Source organism: Oncorhynchus clarkii, chromosome 13 (assembly GCF_045791955.1).
Source record: "Oncorhynchus clarkii lewisi isolate Uvic-CL-2024 chromosome 13, UVic_Ocla_1.0, whole genome shotgun sequence".
Taxonomy (NCBI): Eukaryota; Metazoa; Chordata; class Actinopteri; order Salmoniformes; family Salmonidae; genus Oncorhynchus; species Oncorhynchus clarkii.
This window is the reverse complement of record NC_092159.1, coordinates 50,650,294-50,662,223: the sequence shown is the minus strand read 5'-3', so window position 1 is coordinate 50,662,223 and position 11,930 is coordinate 50,650,294. Positions and strand designations below refer to the sequence as shown.

At 44.1% G+C, this 11,930-nt stretch overlaps 1 protein-coding gene, 1 long non-coding RNA gene and 3 other non-coding genes across 5 annotated transcripts in view; 1 reads left to right on the top strand and 4 right to left on the bottom strand.

Annotated features, from left to right (window-relative positions):
* Positions 1–4,617, top strand: part of LOC139364997 (SH3 and multiple ankyrin repeat domains protein 1-like) — a 106,114-nt gene extending 101,497 nt beyond the window's left edge. The window contains exons 25-26 of the mRNA XM_071102295.1: positions 2,880–3,776; positions 4,143–4,617. Of these exons, the coding sequence (XP_070958396.1) occupies positions 2,880–3,776; positions 4,143–4,215 (970 nt within the window). The 3' untranslated portion in view covers positions 4,216–4,617. The remainder of the gene's footprint in view (positions 1–2,879; positions 3,777–4,142) is intronic.
* A 5,294-nt stretch (positions 4,618–9,911) lies between these two features.
* Positions 9,912–11,287, bottom strand: LOC139424028 (uncharacterized). The gene is made up of 3 exons (XR_011635896.1): positions 10,714–11,287; positions 10,474–10,509; positions 9,912–10,264 (listed from the first exon to the last, which is right to left on the bottom strand). It is a non-coding gene; the product is annotated as an uncharacterized lncRNA (long non-coding RNA).
* LOC139365377 (small nucleolar RNA SNORD88) lies at positions 10,343–10,430 on the bottom strand. Its single transcript, XR_011626661.1, has one exon. It is a non-coding gene; the product is annotated as a small nucleolar RNA SNORD88 (small nucleolar RNA).
* On the bottom strand, positions 10,590–10,677 carry LOC139365378 (small nucleolar RNA SNORD88). Its single transcript, XR_011626662.1, has one exon. It is a non-coding gene; the product is annotated as a small nucleolar RNA SNORD88 (small nucleolar RNA).
* On the bottom strand, positions 10,823–10,908 carry LOC139365379 (small nucleolar RNA SNORD88). Its single transcript, XR_011626663.1, has one exon. It is a non-coding gene; the product is annotated as a small nucleolar RNA SNORD88 (small nucleolar RNA).
* Positions 11,288–11,930: the final 643 nt, after the last annotated feature.

Sequence of the window (11,930 nt, the reverse complement as noted above, 5' to 3'; positions counted from 1 at the left end):
TGAATAGTGGTGGTGAGGTTGGGTAACGTGTACTGAATAGTGGTGGTGAGGTTGGGTAACGTGTACTGAATAGTGGTGGTGAGGTTGGGTAACGTGTACTGAATAGTGGTGGTGAGGTTGGGTAATGTGTTATGAATAGTGGTGGTGAGGTTGGGTAACGTGTTATGAATAGTGGTGGTGAGGTTGGGTAACGGGGTATGAATAGTGGTGGTGAGGTTGGGTAATGTGTTATGAATAGTGGTGGTGAGGTTGGGTAACGTGTTATGAATAGTGGTGGTGAGGTTGGGTAACGGGGTATGAATAGTGGTGGTGAGGTTGGGTAATGTGTTATGAATAGTGGTGGTGAGGTTGGGTAACGGGGTATGAATAGTGGTGGTGAGGTTGGGTAATGTGTAATGAATAGTGGTGGTGAGGTTGGGTAACGGGGTATGAATAGTGGTGGTGAGGTTGGGTAACGGGTTATGAATAGTGGTGGTGAGGTTGGGTAACGGGTTATGAATAGTGGTGGTGAGGTTGGGTAATGTGTAGGTTGGGTAATGTGTAATGAATAGTGGTGGTGAGGTTGGGTAACAGGTTATGAATAGTGGTGGTGAGGTTGGGTAACGTGTACTGAATAGTTGTGGTGAGGTTGGGTAATGTGTAATGAATAGTGGTGGTGAGGTTGGGTAACAGGTTATGAATAGTGGTGGTGAGGTTGGGTAATGTGTACTGAATAGTGGTGGTGAGGTTGGGTAACGTGTACTGAATAGTGGTGGTGAGGTTGGGTAACGTGTACTGAATAGTGGTGGTGAGGTTGGGTAACGTGTACTGAATAGTGGTGGTGAGGTTGGGTAATGTGTTATGAATAGTGGTGGTGAGGTTGGGTAACGGGTTATGAATAGTGGTGGTGAGGTTGGGTAACGGGGTATGAATAGTGGTGGTGAGGTTGGGTAATGTGTTATGAATAGTGGTGGTGAGGTTGGGTAACGGGTTATGAATAGTGGTGGTGAGGTTGGGTAACGGGGTATGAATAGTGGTGGTGAGGTTGGGTAATGTGTTATGAATAGTGGTGGTGAGGTTGGGTAACGGGGTATGAATAGTGGTGGTGAGGTTGGGTAATGTGTTATGAATAGTGGTGGTGAGGTTGGGTAATGTGTAATGAATAGTGGTGGTGAGGTTGGGTAACGGGGTATGAATAGTGGTGGTGAGGTTGGGTAACGGGTTATGAATAGTGGTGGTGAGGTTGGGTAACGGGTTATGAATAGTGGTGGTGAGGTTGGGTAACGGGTTATGAATAGTGGTGGTGAGGTTGGGTAACGTGTACTGAATAGTTGTGGTGAGGTTGGGTAATGTGTAATGAATAGTGGTGGTGAGGTTGGGTAACAGGTTATGAATAGTGGTGGTGAGGTTGGGTAATGTGTAATGAATAGTGGTGGTGAGGTTGGGTAACAGGTTATGAATAGTGGTGGTGAGGTTGGGTAACGTGTACTGAATAGTTGTGGTGAGGTTGGGTAATGTGTAATGAATAGTGGTGGTGAGGTTGGGTAACAGGTTATGAATAGTGGTGGTGAGGTTGGGTAAATGTGTTATGAATAGTGGTGGTGAGGTTGGGTAATGTGTACTGAATAGTGGTGGTGAGGTTGGGTAATGTGTAATGAATAGTGGTGGTGAGGTTGGGTAATGTGTAATGAATAGTGGTGGTGAGGTTGGGTAATGTGTACGGGTTATGAATAGTGGTGGTGAGGTTGGGTAATGGGTTAAGAATAATGGTGGTGAGGTTGGGTACGGGTTATGAATAGTGGTGGTGAGGTTGGGTAACGTGTACTGAATAGTTGTGGTGAGGTTGGGTAATGTGTAAAGAATAGTGGTGGTGAGGTTGGGTAACGGGTTATGAATAGTGGTGGTGAGATTGGGTAATGTGTTATGAATAGTGGTGGTGAGGTTGGGTAACGTGTACTGAATAGTGGTGGTGAGGTTGGGTAACGTGTACTGAATAGTGGTGGTGAGGTTGGGTAATGTGTAATGAATAGTGGTGGTGAGGTTGGGTAATGTGTTATGAATAGTGGTGGTGAGGTTGGGTAACATGTACTGAATAGTGGTGGTGAGGTTGGGAAATGGGTTATGAATATTGGTGGTGAGGTTGGGTAATGTGTTATGAATAGTGGTGGTGAGGTTGGGTAATGTGTACTGAATAGTGGTGGTGAGGTTGGGTAATGTGTACTGAATAGTGGTGGTGAGGTTGGGTAACGTGTACTGAATAGTGGTGGTGAGGTTGGGTAATGTGTTATGAATAGTGGTGGTGAGGTTGGGTAACGTGTACTGAATAGTGGTGGTGAGGTTGGGTAATGTGTTATGAATAGTGGTGGTGAGGTTGGGTAACGTGTACTGAATAGTGGTGGTGAGGTTGGGTAATGGGTTATGAATAGTGGTGGTGAGGTTGGGTAACGTGTACTGAATAGTGGTGGTTAGGTTGGGTAATGTGTAATGAATAGTGGTGGTGAGGTTGGGTAACGTGTACTGAATAGTGGTGGTGAGGTTGGGTAATGTGTAATGAATAGTGGTGGTGAGGTTGGGTAACGTGTACTGAATAGTGGTGGTGAGGTTGGGTAATGGGTTATGAATAGTGGTGGTGAGGTTGGGTAACGTGTACTGAATAGTGGTGGTGAGGTTGGGTAATGTGTAATGAATAGTGGTGGTGAGGTTGGGTAATGTGTTATGAATTGTGGTGATAAGGTTGGGTAACGGGTTTTGAATAGTGGTGGTGAGGCTGGGTAATGTGTAATTAATAATGGTGGTGAGGTTGGGTAACGGGGTATGAATAGTGGTGGTGAGGTTACATAGAGAGCCCCTCTGTGTAGGTACCGTATGTGTCATTGTCATTCCTTCTTTTCTGTCCCTAGGTTTTCAGAAGACTCCGCCTCGGCCCTGAGCCCCCCCTCAGGTCGTTCCCTGTCCCCCTCTCCTATCCACCACTCCCAGCCCGCCCTGTCCCTGTCCCCCACCCCTTCCTCCCAGTACCCCAACTGGAACCGTCCCCCATCCCCCCAGCCCCCTGTGGCTGCCGTACAGCCCCCTCCACGCTCCCACTCCCCCCTGTCCTCCCCCACCTACTCCCCTTATCCCACCTCCCCTAAACACCGGCCTGTGTATCGCACCAAAGCCCTGGAGTTCCAGTTCATTCCAAGTAGAGAGTCCAGGAAGGCAGAGTCCCACCACCTGCAGCGTAGGAGAGCCCCCAGTCCCCTCATCTCCCCCTCAGAGAGGCCCAAACTGGGTCCCCCCCGCCCCTCCTCCCTCCCCCTCCTCCCCACCACACCCCTCTACAGCAGCCTCTACGAGCTCCGCGGCTCTATGACCCCGCCCTCGCCCGCTAACCACATGGGGGACCCCTACTTCTCCCCCTCCCCTCCTCTCTTCGCCCCCTCTGGCGCCCCTTCTCCCCCAAACGCCTCCCTGTTGGTGTCTCGCTCCCTCTCCCCCACACACTTTTTATCTGGTAGCTCATCCCCTCCCCTGCACCCTCTCCCTGCTCCCCCCTGCCTGAGCTACCCCCACCTCCCTCCCCCATCCCCCTCCAAGCCCTTTGCCTCCAAGCCACTCCCTTATTGGACCAAATACGACGTGGCTGATTGGCTGGGATACCTGAACCTGGGCGAGCACAGGGAGCATTTCCTGGACAACGAGATCGACGGCACTCACCTGCCTTCCCTCACCAAGGAGGACTATCTGGACCTGGGGGTGACGCGTGTCGGACACCGCATGAACATCGACCGTGCTCTGAAGAGAGTGACTGACAGGTAAGGGGAAGAGCGATGGATGGGTGAGAGGATAAGAGTATAGAGATAGGCCAGTCTTGTAAAATAAACAAAGATAAAACAAATCCTATACCAGGTTGTAAACCTTTGCCTATCCCCCTCTCCTATCTATCTCCTCTGTCACTCTTGTCTCTGTCCTCTCTCTCTCTTGTCTCTGTCCTCTCTCTCCCCTCTCTCTCCTGTCTCTCCTGTCTCTCTCGTCTCTTGAATTGAAATCAGGCTCAAAATTAATGAATGTGTTATTCAGATAGTATGGCACTGGGGCAGCTCTTACTCTTGTTAAAGCGTCCATTACTGGCTCAAACAAACAAAAAAAACATTACTTTAATCTCTCTATTCTTTCCCAAGGCTCTCCAGCTCTCCTTTTCCCATTTCTGCTCTGTCACCACGAGGAAGAAGGGATGATGGGAGTCGGAGCTGAGAAGACAAACAGAAAGAGAAAGGAGGGGGGATGGAGTCAGTGAGGGAACAGGAGAGAGAGAGGCCACAACTGCTACTATCCATGATGGATTCACACAACAAAAGCAGAGGACCTGATTTCACCCAGAGGGAGGACCAATCAGGAAAAGAGAGGGGAAATGAGGGATGGAGGGGCTGACCAATGCCTGGTACTCAGGGCCTGGTAGCTGACTCACACAGATACACTCACATGCACACAAATACAGTAACACACACAAGCACTGACTCTAATGTCAACACACACACACAAACACTACGAGGATGGAATGACAATGTAGATTGAGGCAACAAATAACAATAGGAGTAAAATAGTGACAAAACTTAGCCCAAAATATTGAGAGAAACAATCAAGTGTTGTTTAGCTTTTTCATCTGAGCAGTTCTTAGTGTTGTTGGGGAAAGAGAGAATGAGGATTGTCCTCATTATTAACACTAGTTAGAGCTTTCTCCACCTGTCTTCTCTGGGTAGCTGTAGCTCCTCCTCTCTACCCTAGGGTTAGGGTTAGGTGGCCCCTCCTCTTTACCCTAGGGTTAGGTAGCTCCTTCTCTCTACCCTAGGGTTAGGGAGCCCCTCCTCTTCACCCTAGGGTTAGGTAGCCCCTCCTCTCTACCCTAGGGTTAGGGTTTGGTAGCTCCTCCTCTCTACCCTAGGGTTAGGGTTAGGTAGCTCCTCCTCTCTACCCTAGGGTTAGGATTAGGTAGCTCCTCCTCTCTACCCTAGGGTTAGGTAGCTCCTCCTCTCTACCCTAGGGTTAGGTAGCTCATCCCCACTACCCAAGGGTTAGGGTTAGGTAGCTCCTCCTCTCTACTCAAGGGTTAGGGTTAGGTAGCTCCTCCTCTCTACCCAACGGTTAGGGTTAGGTAGCTCCTCTCTACCCAAGAGTTAGGTAGCTCCTCCTCTCTGCCCAAGGGTTAGGGTTAGGTAGCTCCTCCTCTCTACCCAAGGGTTAGGGTTAGGTAGCTCCTCCTCTCTACCCAAGGGTTAGTTAGCTCCTCCTCTCTACCCAAGGGTTAGGGTTAGGTAGTTCCTCCTCTCTACCCTAGGGTTAGGTAGCTCCTTCTCTCTACCCTAGGGTTAGGTAGCTCCTCCTCTCTACCCTAGGGTTAGGTAGCTGTAGTTCCTCCTCTCTACCCAAGGGTAAGGTAGCTGTAGTTCCTCCTCTCTACCCAAGGGTTAGGTAGCTGTAGTTCCTCCTCTCTACCCTAGGGTTAGGTAGCTCCTCCTCTCTTCCCAAGGGTTAGGGTTAGGTAGCTCCTCCTCTCTACCCAAGGGTTAGGGTTTGGTAGCTGTAGTTCCTCCTCTCTACCCTAGGGTTAGGTAGCTCCTCCTCTCTACCCTGGGGTTAGTTAGCTGTCTAGCTCCTCCTCTCTACCCTAGGGTTAGTTAGCTGTCTAGCTCCTCCTCTCTACCCTAGGGTTAGTTAGCTGTCTAGCTCCTCCTCTCTACCCTAGGGTTAGTTAGCTGTCTAGCTCCTCCTCTCTACCCTAGGGTTAGTTAGCTGTCTAGCTCCTCCTCTCTACCCTAGGGTTAGTTAGCTGTCTAGCTCCTCCTCTCTACCCTAGGGTTAGTTAGCTGTCTAGCTCCTCCTCTCTACCCTAGGGTAAGGATTAGGTACAGTAGCTGTCTAGCTTGACTGTTGTTGGCTCCATAGCTGGCTGTTTGTTCAGATGTGTTCAGTTTCAGTAGAGACTCCCCTTACAGTTAGTGGAGTGCAGTCAATGAAACCCTGTGTGAGTGAATAGAAATGTTAAGAGCTCTTTGTCTGAGTGAATGTCATTGCTGGAGCGAGTTATTGGGATGAATATTCATGTCCATATTCTGTAGTTCAGAATATGGGCATGAATGAGACAAGGTGGCAGCCTACATGCATGTCTTGGGTAATGTCGTAGGTGGAGTACCTCTTGTAGGGGTCAGTGTGTCATCAGCGGAGCCCCTACCTGTTGGACTGAATGATATGACTTGTCCCCTGTTGGAAAGAGCTTGATGGGTAAATCCTCACTTGACTGTAGTGGCTGTAACTGGAGGAAACCTGTCAGTATGACTGTGTGTGATTGGTTGTCTGTTTTTACCTCACTAATGGGACGGCTCCATGCTCACTGAAGGCCCTTCGATAAGGACCTGTAAACACATTCTATTTCTCTATAGCTTCTTTATCATCTTAAGTCTTATAACGGCATATTATATACAGACTGGTCACTGTATTACAAATCTGTAGCAAAAATAAGTGCCCAGACCAACAGCATAGAAATAAACACACAGACATGTACACCCTCTCACTCAATACACTATACTGGCACATACAAAAATGCACACTTACAAATGCTCATGTACGTAATGTACACACATATTCACATTCTCTCTGCCACACACACACACACACACACACACACACACACACACACACACACACACACACACACACACACACACACACACACACACACACACACACACACACACACACACACACACACACACACACACAGTGTTTGGGTTAGAATTAATGGGACACCTTAAATATATTTGTTTGGATCCAAGATGTAACTGATACTAAAAGGGACTGATTTCGGAGATGGAGGGAATACGTGACATAAACAGTATCTCATTGAAGATTGACTCCATTTATACGAAAGACTTTCGAAGCATCGAAGCAACTGCTTTTCAACCGTTCTAATGTTCTCTGTGCAAGGGAGAGAGACTGAACAGGAGAGGGGAGGGAAAGAGAAACAAACTGCCACATCTTCCTCTTTCCCACCCAATCCCCCCACTCCTTCCAAAAACTCTTTCAACAGAAGCATGAGAACATAAACTGAGGCCCAAATGAGTGGGAGGAGAGATATGTTCTGTTTTAATACTACAATTGTTCTTACAACAATTTTTTAACTTAAGATGGGTCTGGAATACTGCTATTGATATGAAGAGAATTATTGTTACTATTATCATTACTATCATCGTCCTTACTGTTATAAGGTGCAGCTCCCCGTTCTGCCTTTCATGGCTGAGGTGGCGCTCTTTCGCATTTTAGGCAATGTATTTTCATAATTTTGCCAGTAGTGTTAGTCAATATAATCCTATAAACTTGTTATCATGAGATTCATGACTGTAGGTCAAACTATGACACCATGGTGTCTAACAATTTAAAATGTATATAAATATAAAACTATATTGTTACCTCCAAAAATACAGAAAAAATATCTATTTAGTTTGATGTACAAAATGCTTTACATATCAAGGCTTTTGTCTAGTCATAAAACCACCACCTTTACTTTGCCCTCTTGTTTTGGTATAATATTTTGAAATGGTTTGACTGATGTATGCTTCAGATTGACATTGAGGCCTAGATTCAATCCGGAGGGTGGAAGACCTGCGTTATAGCACGATTGGCATTTAAAGACAATGTTCCCGCATTCGCAGAGACTGCATTCACAGTAAACACTGCATTTGTCGGCTCAATTGGAAATGACCTCTCAATGTCAACTGCGCTATAACGAGGATATTCCGCGTTCTGGGTTGAATCTAGCCCTAAATATATTTTTATGCAAGAATTACTCTGCCATCCAAGCTTCCTCTCACTTTGAGGCAGCGTCTGTGTATAAAGCTGTGACTATACGTATCACTTTAAACCTCACTATGTGGAAGCCAAAGTTAGATTCACTACATTGTCATTATTCACATTATTTTATGCAGATCAAGATGTAGCTATTGTGCCCTGGAAATGGCCACGAGACAAATGGTATTGTGAAAAAGATGCATATAATTATTCACACCAAATGTGTTTATTTTGTACATTTCAAGTCATTATGGATTATTAAAGTAGTATTTTATTTATTGACATTTCATTGTTTATCCATCTACTCATTTAAACATTAATTTATGTCAGGGCTATTCAACCGGGGGTCTGCAAAACCCCCAAAGCAAAACGTGATTTTTATATCGCTATCAATAACAGAATAAACATTTTGAATTACATACCAACAGTGGAGGAGAATATCTTTTATTAATCAACTCCTAATATAGAGCAAATTACACTCATTGAAGCCAATAATTACACCAGTGTCTGACATAGGCTTTGAAACAGCACACATGTATAAGTTTCCAGTGTGGCGAGTGCTGCTGGAAAGTTTTCTTGACTTGGACATACATTTTTGACAACACATGGCAAACCTTTGTTTAACCAGCTAAACAGTTGTTCTTAGCGGAAGTGTTTAAATGACCTTTCTAGGTAATAGGCTGTGTTAGAGTTTACACTTCTTCTTCCAATTATGTGGGGAGTTCAAAATAATGGCAAATTATCTACCAAATCTATTTTTAAATGTTGATTACTTCACCTTTCCACTGTCAATCACCTGTTGAGAAGACGTAAAAAAATGTCATGTGCGAGAGATAGGTCGCCCGTTTGCCTGGGAGGGGGTCCCTGAGCAAAAAAAGGTTAAATATCCTTGATTTGTCATTTTCACAGGAATTATACTATTGACCTATTTTCACCTTGCATTTAGTTGGATTGGGTGCTTTCAGCTTAATCTGTTATCAGTTGGACATCTCTTTTCTCCATCACTAAAATTAAGGGCTCTTCCATTATCTCCATTTACTACTAAACACCACATTTGAGTCCTAAAACACATCCCCCAGCAGTGGGTGGGTATTGGCAGGTTACATGCATGAGTGCTTTCCATCTCACACCAATCTGAAGGAGGAATGTGAGGCCTTCAGATCCTTGTCCTTATGCCCACACACGCTACACACTTAAGCTGTTTACACAGGCAGAACAATTCAGTAACTCAGTTTGACAGATCTGAAAAAAAATCTGATTTGTCAAATGACAAATTAGTGGGAAAAATTAGGCTGCCTGTGTATACAGCCTTACATGAGCGGAGTTCAGGATGGGGAATGAGGTTGGTGATGGCAATAAGGACGATGAAAATAATGCTCATCCCAATTATGATATAAAAAAATCTAACCTTAAAGTTCTAAAGAATCTGTCTTCCAAATAATGTCTCCAGTGAAGGTACAATGTTATTTAACTGAAGTGCTTTCTATACCGCTCGCTCCATTCCCTATGGAAGACCTCTGTTCTGCATGTACTCCAGGCATCAACTCCCTGCAGAAAGCCCCCTACACAGCTGCTGCACTGTGAGAGACTATGTACTGTTCAGCTGGTTTACAGTTACTGCATTATGCAATGGGTTCATTATCACATTACTCTTAGAATATCAACAAGGTATGAATGCCTGTTCCTGCTGCTATGACAACCTTACCATTTACTAGTGTTGGGTAAATGTGGCAGTGACAAACTTGTTTTGCAGTGTTTTTCACCACCATCTCATAGCAGGATTCAAGAGGTGTATAATTACGCTTTTAGGAGATGGAAGGATCTGGCTATATAGAAAGCACCATTTTGTTTAAGAGAATATTTTAAACTGATGAGAAGTATGAGCAGATGAACAGTAATTTACAGAATGTGATCTACATATGCACATTCATATAAACAAATATATGAATGTCAAATGTTAAGAGATGAATAAATTAGAATTATAATAAAGATGCAGAAATAAAATCGAGTGGTCATTTATTACATTTACAAATAAATTGACCATTTGCAGCAAACAGCTCCTGGGGGATCTCACCAGTAAAGTTAGAAAGGACATGACCCAGAGTATCTGATTAAAATATTTTAATGTTTCAGCCTTACATAACAATCAGGAGCATAAATAAAAAATTCTCACTTAGGTCAGCACATTTCCATTGATGAGTCAGCCCTTGTATTAAGAATTCTTCCCACATCTACAGAATTATTAGCAAAAGGGATATTGTTTTGCAATCTTGGTCATGTTGGGGAAGCTGCTTGATTGAAACAAAAAAGGGACTGAAGTGACACCAGCTGGATAATACTGGAAATACAGGTAAAACAGTGCCTCTTGTGCAAAACAGCCCCCTAAATTATCCATTGAAGATCTCACCCCATGTTAATAACAGACTGCAGTCACCACACATCTTCTGTGGAGGTCCAAGAACTGCATGAAAAAAGTGATAGAAAACTGTCTGAAAATAATTACATCACAACCTAAGATCCTATGTGATTAATTATTATCAGTCTCCTCAGACTCAAGCCTGTCAGAGCCAGAGAGCACCTTATCGCCACAGATATTCAGAGCCCAGTGCAAAACATCACAGGAGAAAGACATTTAAACAAGGATTCAATTTGCTAGTCATTAGTACTTACTCATCTTGTAGTTTGGTATTGACTTAGCCCTGTCACCTTTGGGGAAAATAAGTTTCATTAGGACAATAATCGATGATAATCAATGAATATTTTAAATCTACAAGACTCAGACTAACATTATCCTCAGACTCGGGCCTGTCAGAGCCAGAGAGCACTTTTTCGCCACAGAAATTCAGAGCCCAGTGCAAAACATCATAGGAAAACAAAGTAACGTTACATATGAAAGAAAACCAGACTCACCTTGTGGGTTCTGACAGCCTCTTAACCTTTGGACAATAGAAAAAGACTCCCATAAGGACAATATCTGCAACTTACAATCAAGCAGACAAGACTAACTACATTAGACGCGAGCATCCTCAGACTCGGGCCTGTCAGAGGCAGAGAGAACTTTATCGCCACAATTTCAGAGCCCAGTGCAAAACATCATAGGAGACGTTTCAGACAACGTGCCATGCCCCAGGTAACTTGCTAGCTAAGCAGTGTCCATAGAAAGGTTCACCCTCTTGGGTATAGGCTAAATCAAAACTAAATATTTACCTAACACTCGATTTACCTCAAGTTGAAATTATAAATTGAAAGTTTCATACAAACGTTTAAGTAGCTATAGCTAACTACTTAGCCAACATGAGCTTCCTGCATACTCTACAATTAGCCTACTTTGCTAGCAAGCTGCTAACGTTAGCTAGCCACATCGAGGGAATTCGTTTACTGTCTAACTAAATAAAACATGACTGCTGAGGAAATGAACGATCTAGCTATATCGTTTAATTCAAATAAGACGAAAATGTCCAGCTTCACAATCACCAGGCCACGTTCTGACCCTCCAGTCTATGTGAGGAAAAGGCTGACACACCAAAATGGCCGCTTTTATATGTCATTTCGGGAAAGAATAGGACCCCATTTTTTTTGCTGCCTATCGTAGGCGCCGTAAGTAAAAACAATCACCTTGTTTAAAATTAACAACTTGATGTCGAACTATGAAATAAAATGTATTTAAAGTGTATTATATGCATATTTAATTTGTTAACTACTTGCAACATTTTTGTCTTGGATAAGATAACCATTGGAGAGGCCATACATGCCAAAGCATACATGATTAATTGGTAAAAAGAACATGTGATCAGGATACTTTATTGCCAGAGTTACCATTATACACTTCAGTATAATACACAGTATAATACACTTCAGTATAATACACAGTATAATACACTTCAGTATAATACACAGTATAATACACTTCAGTATAATGGTAACTTTGTGTGAGTGGTTCTACTTTTGGAACCATAATGTGTGGATTGATAATACTGTATTTCCCCTCAATGACAGCCCAATCAATGTTTGACAATAACATGAGCTTGAATGCCACGCCTTGCAGAGTCACTGTGTCAGCAGCTCAACTGTCTAATTTTTTAAACGACAAGTCCTGGCAAGGCAGAACAGAGAAGTGTAGCATAGCA